The sequence below is a fragment of the Oncorhynchus clarkii genome, chromosome 17 (genome assembly GCF_045791955.1).
Source record: "Oncorhynchus clarkii lewisi isolate Uvic-CL-2024 chromosome 17, UVic_Ocla_1.0, whole genome shotgun sequence".
Classification (NCBI taxonomy): domain Eukaryota; kingdom Metazoa; phylum Chordata; class Actinopteri; order Salmoniformes; family Salmonidae; genus Oncorhynchus; species Oncorhynchus clarkii.
Window position 1 is genome coordinate 16,948,666 of NC_092163.1, and position 16,526 is coordinate 16,965,191.

At 45.5% G+C, this 16,526-nt stretch overlaps 1 protein-coding gene across 1 annotated transcript in view; it reads right to left on the minus strand.

Annotated features, from left to right (window-relative positions):
- Positions 1–14,612, minus strand: part of LOC139370361 (rhomboid-related protein 3-like) — a 53,185-nt gene extending 38,573 nt beyond the window's left edge. The window contains exons 1-2 of the mRNA XM_071109797.1: positions 13,259–14,612; positions 12,702–12,725 (exon numbers count right to left, since the gene is read on the minus strand). Coding sequence (XP_070965898.1) covers positions 12,702–12,725; positions 13,259–13,378 — 144 coding nt within the window. The 5' untranslated portion in view covers positions 13,379–14,612. The remainder of the gene's footprint in view (positions 1–12,701; positions 12,726–13,258) is intronic.
- Between the last annotated feature and the right edge of the window lie 1,914 nt (positions 14,613–16,526).

The window sequence follows — 16,526 nt, forward strand, 5'->3', positions numbered from 1 at the left end:
CAAAAGGCCCCCCCCCCCTGCTTGTACACTGCTGCTACTCGCTGTTTGTTTGTTACCTATGCATAGTCACTTCGCCCCCACCTACATGTACAGATTACCTCAACTAGCCTGTACCCATGCACACTGACTCGGTATCGGTGCCCCCTGTAAATAGCCTCGTTGTTGTTATTCTTATTGTGTTACTTTTTATTATTACTTTTTATTTTAGCCTTCTTGGTAAATACTTTCTTCTTCTTGAACTGCACTGTTGGTTAAGGGCTTGTAAGTAAGCATTTCACGGTAAAGTCTACACTTGTATTCGGCGCATGTGGCAAATAAAGTTTTGATTTGATTTGATTTAATGGTGTGGAAGCGTTCTGTAGCGTGAAGCAGATTGATGTACAGCTACACCCCCTGGACAGGACGCTCGTCTGTCACAGGGCCTCATGGTTTGTGTTCTCATATCTTGACTGAAGGGTGTGTCTAATGGTACTGAGGTCATGAACCATTGCGTGTAGGAGCTCTACACTGCCCTACCAAGCAAAAGGGCAGTAACTGCTCATTGAGTGTAACTGAGAAAAATGTCTTTAAAAGTATTTTCATTGTTCGCCTGAGTTGAAGGCAGATCACTGGAAATCTGTTGTTTTGCTATGAGGTCATGTTTTATTCATATTGACCCTGACCTCTAACACAGTAGTTACTGTCTTCTTGCTTGGTACACCCACCGGAATACGTTTCCATGACGATTATTTTTTTACGCAAACTGTGTTCATAAATGTAAGTATTCAGACCCATTGACTTTTTCTACATTTAGTTACATTGAGGGCCTTATTCTAAAATGGATTCCCCTCATCAATCGACACACAATACCCATATAATGACAAACCAAAACAATTTGTTAGACATTTTTGCTAAATGTATATATATTTTTTAAATACAATTAATTACATAAGTATTCAGACCCTTTACTCAGTACTTTGTTGAAGCACCTTTGACAGCGATTACGGCCTCGAATCTTCTTGGGTATGACGCTACATGCTTGGCACACCTGTATTTGGGGAGTTTCTCCCATTCTTCTCTGCAGATCCTCTCAAGTTCTGTCAGGTTGGATGGGGAGCGTTGCTGCACAGCCATTTTCAGGTCTCTCCAGAGATGTTAGATCGGGTTCAAGTCCGGGTTCTGGCGGGGCCACTCAAGGACATTCAGAGACTTGTCCAGAAGCCACTCCTGCGATGTCTTGGCTGTGTGCTCAGGGTCGTTGTCCTGTTGGAAGGTGAATCTTCGCCTCAGTCTGAGGTCTTGAGCGCTCTGGAGCATCAAGGATCTCTCTGTACTTTGCTCCGTTCATCTTTTCCTTGATCCTGACTAGTCTCCCAGTCCTTACCTCTTAAAAACATCCCCACAGCATGACGCTGCCACCACATGCTTCACCGTAGGGATGGTGCCAGGTTTCCTTCTGACGTGATTCTTGGCATTCAGGCCAAAGAGTTCAATCTTGGTTTCATCAGACCAGAGAATCTTGTTTCTCAAGGCTGTCATCCTGGTAAGCGTGTAATTAGAAGCATCTGAGAGCCTGGGAACTGGGGATTCCTTCCTGGTTTACTGGCTTTACCACAGAGGCACCGAAGTCTGTACATAGTGCACTTTATTTAACCAGAGACCTATGGACCATGTTCAATAATACAACACTTTTGGGAAAAGGGCTCAATTTGGGACGTTGTCACAATATAAGAACTGGCATGTCTCATTAAGGTTGCTGTCAAGGAGTTGCCTTGAAAGTGTCAATCAATATGAGTTTGACTATGAGGTCTGATATAAAGTTGTGTGGTCTTTGCTTCTATGATAGTTTGAATAAGAAGATTTTAGGCCTACCGTGATAGTTTGATTATGACGTTTTGAGGAGAATGTGTCTGCCAAGAGGATGTTTCACACCAACGCTACAGATGAAGGGATACCTTACGTGTTGCTTGGACACTGTGGTCTTGCCTTTGTAACAGTATTACTTTAAACGGTCCCCTCGCCCATACCCGGGCGCGAACCAGGGAGCCTCTGCACACGTCAACAGTCACCCTCGAAGCATCGTTACCCATCGCTCCACAACAGCCGCGGCCCTTGCAGAGCAAGGGGAACTACTACTTCAAGGTCTCAGAGCAAGTGACGTCACCGATTGAAACGCTATTTAGCGCACACTGCTAACTAAGCTAGCCGTTTCACATCCGTTACACTCACCCCCCTTTTGACCTTCCTCCTTTTTCCGCAGCAACCAGTGATCCGGGTCAACAGCATCAATGTAACAGTATAAGTTTAGACCGTCCCCTCGCCCATACCCGGGCGCGAACCAGGGATCTTCTGCACACATCAACAACAGTCACCCACGAAGCATCGTTACCCATTGCTCCACAAAAGCCACGGCCCTTGCAGAGCAAGGGGAACTACTACTTCAAGGTTTCAGAGCAAGTGACGTCACTGATTGAAACGCTATTTAGCGCCCACGCTAACTAAGCTAGCCGTTTCACATCCGTTACACCTTTACATTTTAGAAAAGTGTTTTTGTGGGAAAAGCCCGACAGATATATGTCCTTGAATGAAAGTTTGGGCACAAGGCTGTCTTTCATTTCACGGTTGTGGCACTCATCTTCTCATTTTATCCTCAGCTTCTTCCCAACGTATCTGTGAGAAAATGAAACCAGTCACGAAGATCATAATTTATCTTGGACTTTTATGAAATTTCTGGGTCTCAATATGAGAAGCTAAGAAGTTGAACCTCATGCTGCTATAGCCCACAGTGACCTCTGGCAGGCTAGCTGTGGAGACCTTCAGCTGTTCTGGTGGTTGCCTATAGGTCATAACTCTGCTGAGCCCCATGGAGGTTAGAACCATTATCATACCCCCCAACTCTTCTCCTCTTAAGTTGCCTTTCTGGAAGTTTCTTTCAACCTTTGGGCAATGGTTAACTCCCTTTTACCTTTAAAGGAGAGGCGTTCTGGTAGGAGAGAGGCGGAGAAAGTGCTCTGTGCTCCCTGACCTTTTGGGATTATGGTAATAGGATTATGAAATAGAGGGTGATCCACACCGCAGCAGGGCTCTCAACCAGACCACCACAAATCAGGAGACTGACTGACTGGCTTATTGTTATGGGTGAAGAAAAAGGCCCAGGTGGACAAGCAGCCTGTGAGTCACCACCAAGGCTTTGATAGAGGGCATCTGTTTCCTGCAGTTGATGTTGTTTTCCCTTTCTCCTCCTCTGCGACTTTATCCAGGGGGGGCAGTGTTGCTTGAGATGTTGACGAACAGTTGAAGGCTCCCACTCCCTGCCCAGATGGCAACCTTGAAAATGTCACAGACAGAGGACCCCACCCCACCCACTCCGATCACCACCTCCCTCCTCCCAATCCCAAACCCTCTCCTACGTTTTTGTAGAATTTAAATCAGGCCCCCCTGAGGGCAGCCCCGGGCCGGGTCCATTTCCCCATTAAAGACCATAAATCTCTATGGTGAATGGAGCCGCCGCCCCCTCATAAAAAGGGGTCAGTTTAGGGCGACCCCCAGAAAGAAGGACTGAATAGAGAGAAAAAACAGGAAGAGAAGGCTCCAAAAATAAATGTTTCTCCCTCTTTTTGTTCCCTCGTTCTCGGGAACGGCCTCAGAATGGCCTCTGACGGCGGTTGCTGTAAATGAGGGCTTGGCCCGCTGGTAATGAGGGTTTCTCACCCCAATGTTATGTGGAGATTTGTCTGAAGAGTTTTATGGCCTCCTGTCTTTATCTCTGTGCTGACCTGCCCATGCCCTGTGTCTGAACAACATGGACACTCCATCACCCTCTCTTTCTTCTTCCACAACTTTTCTTTTGTAGGTGTATGTGTGTATATTTTTGTGTATGATGAATAAGATGTATGTGTGTGTGTGTGTGTGTGTGTGTGTGTGTGTGTGTGTGTGTGTGTGTGTGTGTGTGTGTGTGTGTGTGTGTGTGTGTGTGTGTGTGTGTGTGTGTGTGTGTGTGTGTGTGTGTGCATGAATTAGTCATCACATGTACAGTGCCTTGCGAAAGTATTCGGCCCCCTTGAACTTTGCGACCTTTTGCCACATTTCAGGCTTCAAACATAAAGATATAAAACTGTATTTTTTTGTGAAGAATCAACAACAAGTGGGACACAATCATGAAGTGGAACGACATTTATTGGATATTTCAAACTTTTTTAACAAATCAAAAACTGAAAAATTGGGCGTGCAAAATTATTCAGCCCCCTTAAGTTAATACTTTGTAGCGCCACCTTTTTCTGCGATTACAGCTGTAAGTCGTTTGGGGTATGTCTCTATCAGTTTTGCACATCGAGAGACTGACATTTTTTCCCATTCCTCCTTGCAAAACAGCTCGAGCTCTGTGAGGTTGGATGGAGAGCATTTGTGAACAGCAGTTTTCAGTTCTTTCCACAGATTCTCGATTGGATTCAGGTCTGGACTTTGACTTGGCCATTCTAACACCTGGATATGTTTATTTTTGAACCATTCCATTGTAGATTTTGCTTTATGTTTTGGATCATTGTCTTGTTGGAAGACAAATCTCCATCCCAGTCTCAGGTCTTTTGCAGACTCCATCAGGTTTTCTTCCAGAATGGTCCTGTATTTGGCTCCATCCATCTTCCCATCTATTTTAACCATCTTCCCTGTCCCTGCTGAAGAAAAGCAGGCCCAAACCATGATGCTGCCACCACCATGTTTGACAGTGGGGATGGTGTGTTCAGCGGTGTTGCTTTTACGCCAAACATAACGTTTTGCATTGTTGCCAAAAAGTTCAATTTTGGTTTCATCTGACCAGAGCACCTTCTTCCACATGTTTGGTGTGTCTCCCAGGTGGCTTGTGGCAAACTTTAAACAACACTTTTTATGGATATCTTTAAGAAATGGCTTTCTTCTTGCCACTCTTCCATAAAGGCCAGATTTGTGCAATATACGTCTGATTGTTGTCCTATGGACAGAGTCTCCCACCTCAGCTGTAGATCTCTGCAGTTCATCCAGAGTGATCATGGGCCTCTTGGCTGCATCTCTGATCAGTCTTCTCCTTGTATGAGCTGAAAGTTTAGAGGGACGGCCAGGTCTTGGTAGATTTGCAGTGGTCTGATCCTCCTTCCATTTCAATATTATCGCTTGCACAGTGCTCCTTGGGATGTTTAAAGCTTGGGAAATCTTTTTGTATCCAAATCCGGCTTTAAACTTCTTCACAACAGTATCTCGGACCTGCCTGGTGTGTTCCTTGTTCTTCATGATGCTCTCTGCGCTTTTAACGGACCTCTGAGACTATCACAGTGCAGGTGCATTTATACGGAGACTTGATTACACACAGGTGGATTGTATTTATCATCATTAGTCATTTAGGTCAACATTGGATCATTCAGAGATCCTCACTGAACTTCTGGAGAGAGTTTGCTGCACTGAAAGTAAAGGGGCTGAATAATTTTGCTCGCCCAATTTTTCAGTTTTTGATTTGTTAAAAAAGTTTGAAATATCCAATAAATGTCGTTCCACTTCATGATTGTGTCCCACTTGTTGTTGATTCTTCACAAAAAAATACAGTTTTATATCTTTATGTTTGAAGCCTGAAATGTGGCAAAAGGTCGCAAAGTTCAAGGGGGCCGAATACTTTCGCAAGGCACTGTATATGTGTGCGCATATTCCACACACTCCTTTCAGACTCAGGCGATTGGGGGGGTGGGTAAACTGTTTAGGGCGATTGGGGACCACTCACCCAGCTGTCTGCTGTGTGAATCCCTGTTACCACAGGAGCCCTGGGGGCAAAGCAAGCACTCTCCCTCCTTTTGATTCCCCCTTTCGTTCTCTCTGTTCCCGCTCTGTAGTATCCCAGTGTTCAGCTATTGTTATTGTCTTAGTTTTTTCTTAAAACTGCCTTTTTGTTAAAGGGCTTTTAAGTAAGCGTTTCACTGTAAAGTCTACACTTATTGTATTCGGCACGTGTGACAAATAAAATGTGATTTGATGTGTCAGCCAAAGCAGGAAATAGTGCTACTGAGGTAGAATACGGAAGATACAGACCAAGTATGAGTCTCAGACTAGGAGTGTTGAAAAAGGGTCAGTTTAGCATTTTAGAGTGGGTTTGTGAGTGGGAGGAAAAGGTTTGTGAGTGGGAGGAAAAGTTGCTGCAGGAAACGCCAACAAGCTTAGATTTTCCAGACCCTCGCTTTATTTAATCTAAACCGCAAGCTGTCCTCACTTCAACACTAGTGTAATGTCAAGGGAGACGATACACACAGCTAGACGGTGAGGCGTTTTAAAGGGGACCGCTTCATGGCCGGGTGAACACAAGGGAAGTATTCAGTTACACTGGTTTGAGGTTTAAATTAAAAGCACACACACACACACACACACACACACACACACACACACACACACACACACACACACACACACACGCTGGTTTAGTGTTTAAATGCATAATGCTGCATCGTCAATGTTACGCGTTAACCCGTCAGAGAGAGAAACATCTGTAGAGGTTTTGTCTGCAGCCTCTGTTTGTCCGTGTAGTCAATTTAGACTCAAGAAAGACTCAATTGTTCTACCGAGGGAGAAGATAGAAGAGTTCGATATTGGAAGATGTTGAGTTGTACATGCGTCACAGCCACTAATGGGAAGTGCTTGAGTGAGGATGGGAGATAGAAATATGTTCACACACACACACACACCTGTTCACCACATGTATGGGTAAACACACTGTTTATTGTTGCAGTGTCAACAGTCCACCTGCAGGGCTTCGGTGTTGAACCAGTAGGGTTTGAGGTGCAGGAATGTGTCACAGAGACAGACCCGTGTGTGTGTGTGCGCACGTGCGTGCGTGCACTGATTCACTAGACCAGTGGTCGCCAAGGCATTCCTAGTCGATCACCAAACATTTCTGTAAATAAAACAACGATAAAGCCTTGCCAAAGACAGTCCAGTACGACTATAGGATAAAACTGCTCCTCCAATAGAAACCCCGACCACACTTGTAGGCCAGCTAAGCTCATGTGCAGAAACAAGTCGTTGGGTCTAATGGTCGTCTCGCTCCAAACTGCACACCTGCAGGCCATCAAATCAAAGGCACTCCTTCGATATAAAGTAGTTATTAATTATATACGTTTTTTATCCCTTTTTCTCCACAAATTTTGTGATATCCAATTGGTAGTTACAGTCTCGTCCCATCGTTGCAACTCCCCTATGGATTCGGGTGAGGTGAAGGTCGAGAGCCATACGTCCTTTAAAACCCGACCCTCCTTAGCCACACTGCTTCTTGACACACTGCTCTCTTAACCCGGAAGCCAGCCGCACCAATGTGTCGGAGGAAACGCCGTCCAACTGGCCACCGTGTCATCGTGCATGTGTCCGGTCCGCCACAGGAGTCGAACGGCTCTCGACCTTCGCCTTTCCCGAGTCCATACGGGAGTTACAGCGATGAGACAAGACTGTAACTACCAATTGGACAACACAAAGAGAAAAAGGCGGTAAAAAAAATCAAACCTAAGTGATCTTGACTCAGAAAAGGTTGGTTACCACGGCACTAGACCTTTTGTCTCACCTAAACCCCAGTATAACTGGTCCATAACCCTGATACACACACTCACAAACACACACATTCACAAGAAACACACACAAACCCAATGAGTAAAACGTAGAAACTCCTACAAACAAAGACCACGGAAAGACTTTGGCACAAAAGGCATGAAACCCACACATACTGCAGGCCCCCAGGCGTTTATAGAGCAGAGTGGTGGGTCCTTGCCAGGAGAGGACTCTCCCAGTATAGTATCCCCTGTAACCACAACCTGTGGGAAGGTATCACAGTTTCAGCCATGAGGAATGAATGGATCTTAGTGTCTTTGATCCCAATAGATCTGAGTGACAGGCTGAAATAGGAGCCGTTTAAGCACCTCTGCCTGCTCCCAAGTTTGGGGAATCTTGATGGGTATGTCAAGGGTTTCTGTGGAAACAGGGGAATTCACAAAAATATTGCAGACATTGCAGGGTAGGTTCTACTACTGTACTCAGCGTATGGGCTAGACTGGGAGCTATGAGTGACATGTAACTTGCTCCCACAGTCAGAGAGAAATGACAAAGATGAACTTTCACCGAGTGTAAAAAGGGAATGATATACTGAGTATAATAACTTGTGTTAATAAAAAGCCAGAGGATGTCACCCCATCAGACCCCTGCAGTAACCTACTGGTGTGTGTATAAACGTACTCAAGCGGCGGTGAACTTAAGAAAGCCTGTAAGTGGATGATGGACACTCTCCTCTCCTCAGCAATGTTATCCACTTCACTGTGGAAACCGAAGCCAAATCGGCCAAAAAACTAAACAGGGAGAGAGAGAGAGAGAGAGAGAGAGAGAGAGAGAGAGAGAGAGAGAGAGAGAGACAGGGGGGAGAGGAGAGGGAAAGAGAGATGACACAGGGTCTCTGACAGCTGGCGTGTCTCTACATCCACACAGTCACACACACAGTCAAACACTCTCCCTAGAGTACCACTCACTGGCATCGATTCCACCCCGCTGACCCCTTCTAACAGATTAACATATCGAAGACAAACTTAGGGGCATACTGTATGTACGCACAGTCACACACACATACACAAATAAATACACAGTAAACAAACATATGTTGTACACACACACACACACACACACACACACACACACACACACACACACACAGGGAACCACCCTGCACCATGTGGGTAGAGCACATAGCATTGAACCATCAACAGATACATGTTAATTTTGTGCTGCCATCTTTCATCTCTCCATGTGTACACACTGCAGTCCGCAGACAATTATGACTGAAGCAGCAGCACATCTTTCTGTCTATCGACAGATCGACAGGCAGAGGAGGGGCTATTTATAGCGCAACATTAGAAGAGCTGCTCACAACTTACTGACTGGAACTCCCTTTCATTAGGGAAATAAGGAAATGTATTTAAAGCATTTAGTGACGAGCAAGAGAGACGCAAGCAGATTGGGTCTCTAAATAAAAAGCATAGAGATTATAGCCTACATATAGACTGATCTATCTCTATGATGAAAACCTCAACACTGAGAGAACAGTGGTTTGGGAGGGGCAGAGAGGAGGTATGGTAAACCAGCATCAACACAGAAAGACGCAAGTTGGCGGAGCTAACAGGAAGTAAACACCTAAATGCTGAGAGTAATGGGATGAGAGAGGACGTGTGGCAACCCTACAATCAGACCAGGGCCACCATTTTGGCTCAAACCTAATCAGTACCAGTTACCTGGACCGTTGACAATCAACCATCTGAGTCATGACACTGGAGAGGAGATGAATGAGAGGGTTGAGAGGCTGGCAGCTGTACCATGTGGTGACCGAGTGAGTGGCGCTAAACAAAAGATGCCCGAAATGATGGCTGCCTGCCTTCCTATTCTGTCAATGGCAGCCACGCTCCACTTCACATGCTCATTGACACATACAACAGCATGAGATAAAGAGCGCAGATTGCGAGGCACGCACACACACGCACACACACACACACACACACTAAGAACAGGTGGGTCCCCACTCCGATCAAAGAGCATTTGACTGGTTCATGTCCCCAGTTCACTGTAGCGTATAATGTGACAGGATCCTGGTTAAACTGGATGTGTGTACATCAGAGGAGGCTGCTGAAGGGAGGACGACTCATAATAATGGCTAGAATAGAGCAAATGGAATGGCATCAAACACATGGAAACCATGTGTTTAATTAGTGTATTTGATACCATTCCACCCATTCCGTTCTAGCCATTACCATGAGCCCGTCCTCCCCAATTAAGGTGCCACCAACCTCCTGTGGTGTACACTGTGTGCCCATGTGAAAAAGTCTTAATCCCCATAATTCCCTCTGTTCTGGACGCGTGCCTGTTGGCGTCTTAACAGGCCAGAGGCAGGCAGAGCAGGATTGTGTGTGTACAGTACAGTGGCACATATGTCCACACAAAGGGTACAGTGTGGGGACGACTGGCCATTGTGGGGACACACAGGGAAGGCAGATGGGGTAATAATGGGATTGGGGCCTGTAGAACAAGTGTTATCGCACAGCACTCCTTCAACACAGGTTCTCTCTGTTACCGGTCAATGGTTCAGTCACAGTCTGTACCATAGAAATATCATCTGTAGATAGGGCTGGGAACCGCTGTATAGATTATATTTCTATGGTGTGTACTCTGTGTCTCAAATAAAATGGTGTTAAGAGTTTTTTTTTTTAAAGTCATTCAAAGGTCAGCCAGAGAGTTGTAACATTAGCAAGCAGGGTAGCCTCCATGTGTTCCTTCACCCAGGAGTTCCAAACCATTTGCATCAGTATACGGACTTAATGTTCCACGTCTGGTGCTGACTTCATCTGGGCACTTCCATGGGAAGGTAAGAGGGGGTGTGACTAATGGAGACATTCCCATCCCAGATAATGGCTGAGTGTGTACACAGTCTGGGTTGTACACAGCAATCTGACAGCGCAACAAGCAAGAAACACAATAAGCTCCTTCTCCCTCTCCACCAACCACTGAGGAAACAGAATGAGGTGACGCAACAAATATCCACTATAACATTTGTAATGCACACTGCACTGCCTTACACAGTCATAAAAACAAAACTAAATATCCCTTGGGTCATCTTTCAAGGGAAAACACCAAGTTGTTTGTTTCATTTTTCCTGCTCCATCCCATTTATAACAACAAGCCCTTAATACATTCCTACTTACATCAGTCCAATCCTGGAAAACAAGCTGAAAATCTGTGAGGGAAAGACACAAATACTCAGACTGTTTCCTCTTGAGTGGTTTCACCATCATCACTAATCAGGATAGTAGTGTGTGTGCACGTGTGTGTGTGTGTGTGCACGTGTGTGTGTGCGTGTTTGTGTGTGCGCGCGTGTGTGTAGTAGTAGTCCCCATTCCCTAGTATGTTTAGAGATCTTAGATAGGTAACACAAATCAGAGCTATCGTAGGTTTATTATCTTATTTCCTGGTTGAAGAGAAAGCACTTTCACTGCAACAAAGTCCTCTCAGGGGACAGTGTGGGAACTGAACAGAGCACACAGCACTTTGATTAAAACACCAGCCTGGGAGACATGTAGGTATGTGCCCCAAATGCCACCCTATTCCCTTTATAGTGCACTACATGGGGAATAGGGTGCCATTTGGGACGGAATCTTGAAAGAGGCGTTGGCACATGGTCCATCTAAACAAGCTGGGTGATGTGTTTGTGCTCTCTAGATGACAAAGCAAAGAATTATGGGAAACATCCCTGTATCATATTACTTGTGACCCAAATGGTTCCCTATTCACTAAATAGTGCACAACTTTTGAACACTGCTCTGTTCAAAATTAGTCAACTATATAGGAAATACGGTGCTATATGGGGTACAAACTTTGCCATTTATGAACTAAACATCCATCGAGCAAGGCCTATTCCTCCATTTATGAACTAAACATCCAATGAGCAAGACCTATTCCTCCATTTATGAACGTCCAACTATTCAATTTTTTCAGTCATCCAATGGTTGCCAGTAAAAATCCCCAATTTCTGGTCCACCATCCACCCTATAATTTATCTTCCTTAGTGTCCACTGTGAGGAGCTGAGTGACCCTAAAGGTCAACATTTCCAATGTATGACAAATGGCAGGGGTCATTTAAGAGGTGGATGGGGGAGGGAATAAAAGAGTGAAAGGGCATTTGTAGCTGCCAGACTGGACAGCATCCTCTTCTATAGGCTATATTTGGTTCTCCCCCCGGCCCCCCTCCCATCTAGTCTGAAGGCCACTTGATAAATTCAAAGCGATGCCGAGCCGCATAAAGGCAGTGGATTGAGAGGCCCGCTTAATGCCTGTCCACAATGTATACCCCCCCACACACACATATATACACACACCAACGACCCCGAACCCCTTTTCACGTAATCCCATGAATCCCTAGCCAGTCCTCCAGAGCTTGAAAGAGCGAGCCTGACACGAGCCTCTGACTTCCCCCCCTGTCCCCCTCCCTAACCCCCTTATACTTCCTTTGTCCCCCCCTGGGGGACCAGGAGTGAGTGTGGGGCCCGCCAACCAGGCTGGGGCAGGCAGGTGTTGAGGCAGCTCCATGGGATGGAGTGGTGGGAGAGAGGGTGTGAGAGTTGGGGGAGGGTCTGGTATTCCGTCTGTCATGCCAATCTGATGGCCTGGGCATAACACACACACACACACACACACACACACACACACACACACACACCCTTGTTTGTCACTGTGGCCGCCGACATGACAGCCCACAGGCGGAGCAACGGCAACTGTAACCAGGATTATGTATTGCTCTAAATGCATTTGGGAGGGTCGATGTCAGGAGGACTGGAGGACTGGAGGAGGGAAACACCCAACACAACCTGCTTGCTTCTTTTATCTGGTTCTCCACCTCCCATTCCTCAGGCATCAAGGGCTCAACTCACCGCCACCGCAGGAATGACAGGAGAGAGACTTTATAATAATGTCAACGATAGTTGACTTGCTATTCCATGACTATTGGGTGAAGATCAAGGTCAGTTCATAAGTCACAGTTTTAGTACTAAATGCGGTAGCAATAAAGCACATGTTAACTTGTAACAAGTTAAAGTTCGAACAGCAAACAGTTCCTCACATAAAAAGACAGGTAAGTAGAAACCCTTCATGAGTGCGCATGCAACAGAGAGAGTCTGTAACACAACGACTATACATACCTTGTCGAACAGAGATTTCCATTGCTGAGATAGGGAAAGAGGAAAGGAGTGGGTAGGGAAAGAGAGAGAGAAAAGAGGAAAGAAAAGGTTTCAGAGAGAAAGGTGCCATTTAACAGATAGACACACCTGTCATTAAGGAGTGAAGTCAGCAGGTAGCCTACAAGAACTTTCCTTCATTCAATGAATCAATATAATTGAAGAATTGAAGACATCATCAATTATGTATGGTAGTAGCCATGCTATGTCTGCTCAGTTAGCTGTAATGAACACATTTAGTCAATGGATTGTTGACTGTGATGATATAATGACTATGGTCTATGTATGAGTCTATGAAGCTGTCTGAGAATGGTCGTTGGCATAATAATATTCATAGCTTACAACCATAACACAGTATAAAAAGTACAATACAAATGTGTTATTTGAATTGTCTAGTTAAATAAAAATATATTCGCTACTGTAGAATACACCGTGGGAAAAACGTGCCTTTAATGTGATTTTCTGTATTGGGATGAAATTGAAAAACGCTGATGACAACATGAATATGGCTCCAGACTTACGTCCTCTGGGGCCACGGGAAGAACATCGATACTCTCCAGCACTTCTATCTCGTCTCCCTCCGCGTTCGCCGCCACTGCTGGAGAGGAATGCACCGGCACGTCCCGAGACGCGTCCGGCATCGTCAGGCTGCGGCTGCCCCTCTCCTCAATGCACTACTGGGCGATTCAATATGAAATCCTTACCGACAAACAATATCCATTCTCTGCTATTTGAGCCACATTACGCACATAATCCATATTTGATAAATCACCAAGCGAGGCTAATTAATCAACGCAGGTGTCTCAAAGACAATCGGGCATCCTTATTCCAACCCTGGTCCTTTGCGGCTATTTAGAAAAAATATATTAGCTCGCAAAATAACATCTATCCTCCGTTTGTTCACAAGCTCATTGAAGAGAAAATATATGTTTAATAGATCCACGCACAGAGCAAAAGTTGAGTGCCGAGTTGGGTGTCTGTGGAGTGCGCATCTGCGTCTCGCCACTCCGAGCGACAGTGTGTGTGTAACAACTGAATTGGGGGTGTGTGTCCACCAAGTCCTTCTCCTATTTCATACGACAGCCCACCTGCACCTCAGTCCAGCTCTCTGTAGACAGACACGGCATGTTTCACTGCCAAAGTACTGAAATCTCATTGGGACGGACATGCAGGCAACTATCCAAGTTGACAGCAGTGATTGTTAATTCCAATGTGACTCACCTGAAAATGAAATAGAATAGAGGTGTGTGTGGCAATAATGAATGAAAGTGTCTACTCACTTCAATAGTGAATAAGGTAAGACGTCATGATGTATTACAAGGAAATAGGCATAGTTGGAAAACCCCTCAGCATAAAACAGCATATAATGCTACTCAGTCTACGGCGCAAAAAGCAGCATGGGTAGCCTAAATGTCATGGCAGTCCGTCACGGAACACTGACTCCAAAGATGTCTAGTCGACCGTCCAAAAGTCGCGCAAGTGTAAATTCAGGTGCGTCATTGTACCCTCGCAGTTGTTTACAGCGACGCAGCTCGGTCAGCTGCCCAACCCCGCTGTCTCAGTCAGCAGCCTCTAGGAACACACTGACTCCGCTCCCGGAGTTGGATCGGGACCAGCCGGCACTCTGGCACTGTTCAAGCCGGTAGGCAAGCAGGCAAGCACCTTCGGCTCCGTTGCACTGTCGCATGCATACATGCCTCCGGCGCAGAGAAAGATGGATTTTTGGCTGCGAGGTGAGAACACCACCCACAACCACAGAAGGCTTCGAGGAACCCCGGTTCACACCAGCTGGCTCTCACTCTGGTACTTTATCACGTTATGTCATCAGATAGACAGTGCGCACATGTGACTCAGCGGGTAGACTTGGCTGAAGAGGATCCAAATTCAACACACAAATGTGGGTGTGGGCTATTAAAATACACAACATAGTATTCAGACAGTGGAAGTGCCTGATACGGATCTAATTCAAAGAGGGACAATTCTATCCTGTAATATTTCCATCCAACATTCACTGAAAGGGTGATGAATTCAATCATGAAGCATAGCACTGATCTACTATGATAGTCAGTTTAGGACACTTATGGTACCAAGTACCAAACAATGACAATCATCAAAATGATGGGTCTTCCATTCCAGAGGACCACCTACCCATTATCTATAATCACTTCAAACAAACCATTCATTTAAGATCAACCTGTGTGTTTTGTGTTGTTTGTGTGCACATGCATGTGCTTGTGTGTGCCCACTTGTGTGTGTAAGTTATTTTGTGGCTGTGGGGTGCAGCTGCTTTTGAGTGGGCTGGTAGCACTGTAAAGAGATTGTATCTCTCTCACAAAACCTGCACATGCTATTCGATAGTATTACCATGGAAACAATATGGCCATAGGTTATTTTTAACCTTATGGGTCTTGTGACACCTACACAGCACTTTTGAATGAAACTGCAGCCAACAATGTTTTAACAGCGAAATCCTATACTACCCGTCCTCAACTGGCCTCAAAATGCTTCCTCGGAGAGAGAGCGAAGCTGTTGGGATGCCATCTGCAGTCAGCTGTGCAATTACCATGTTTGAGATCACAATTAAACTAATCTCATCACCCAGAACCACATCTCAACTACTCTATACGTATACTGAATGTGAGGTCTCTATTTCGAATGACTTTTCCTATTACTTTAGCCTAACACTGCTGTGGTTTCCATTCAAACTTCTACTTAGATCATGCTCACTTGAGTATCACCGTCCGATAGCCTTGGCTTAACTAACCCATGAGCAAAGCATTCCAATCCCCTGCTGGTTGCACATACTGAAATCTATGCAATTTGGCCAGTCAGTTAGACACTTACTCATAATATGTTACTCATTATGAGTTACAGCGACACTTGGAGACACTCATAGTATCAACATCCCCCATATCACCAGTGAGTGACTCAAACCATTGGCCCGCCTGTAGCGCACCCCAACACGGGAGAGGAGGGGAACCGCCTATTTAAATTTAAATCTAATTGGGTGAAGCGTTCACATGTCAACTTTCACAGGTCAACTGCTGGTGGCGTCAGCTCTGAAAGTAGAACAGCCCACGGAACAGAGCGCAGAGGAACTGAGGCTAACCGCGGGTAAACACCTGCACGATGAGAGGAATGCTTATCAACTCTGTCTCAGAATGTTAGTAGCTCTGTCTGCGTAGGTACAAATGACCTGCTATCTAGAAGAAAAAGAAACGCACACCTATTGAGACGAGGTGCTGGCTAGCGGAGTAGAAAGCTTGAAAATAAAAGAGAGCCGCACACTCTAGGAGCTCAGAAGCAAAAATATAATTACCAACGTTTCGACAGCCAAGCTGTCTTCATCAGGGTATCAAATGACCTGCTAGACATACATGTACTCACTCACACATACACACTGTTAAGGCTCTGCGTTCCATGTATTTGCGTCTCTCTCGCTCTCACACACACACACACACACACACACACACACACACACACACACACACACACACACACACACACACACAAAGAGAGAGAAAGAGAGAGAGAGAAGAACAGACCAATCAGTTAGGCCCTAGGGAATAATCTTCATGGTTAAAAAGGCAATTTTATGCAGTCTGGTGGGGATCATTAGAGACTAGTTACAGCTCATCCCTGAGGGATCCGACTGCGCCCTGAATATTGTTATTAGGTAGCCTAGTGGTTAGAGCGTTGGACAAGTAACCGAAAGGTCGCTGGGTGGAATCCCAAGCTGACAAGGTCAAATCTGTCATTCTCCCCCTGAACAAGGCATTTAAACCACTG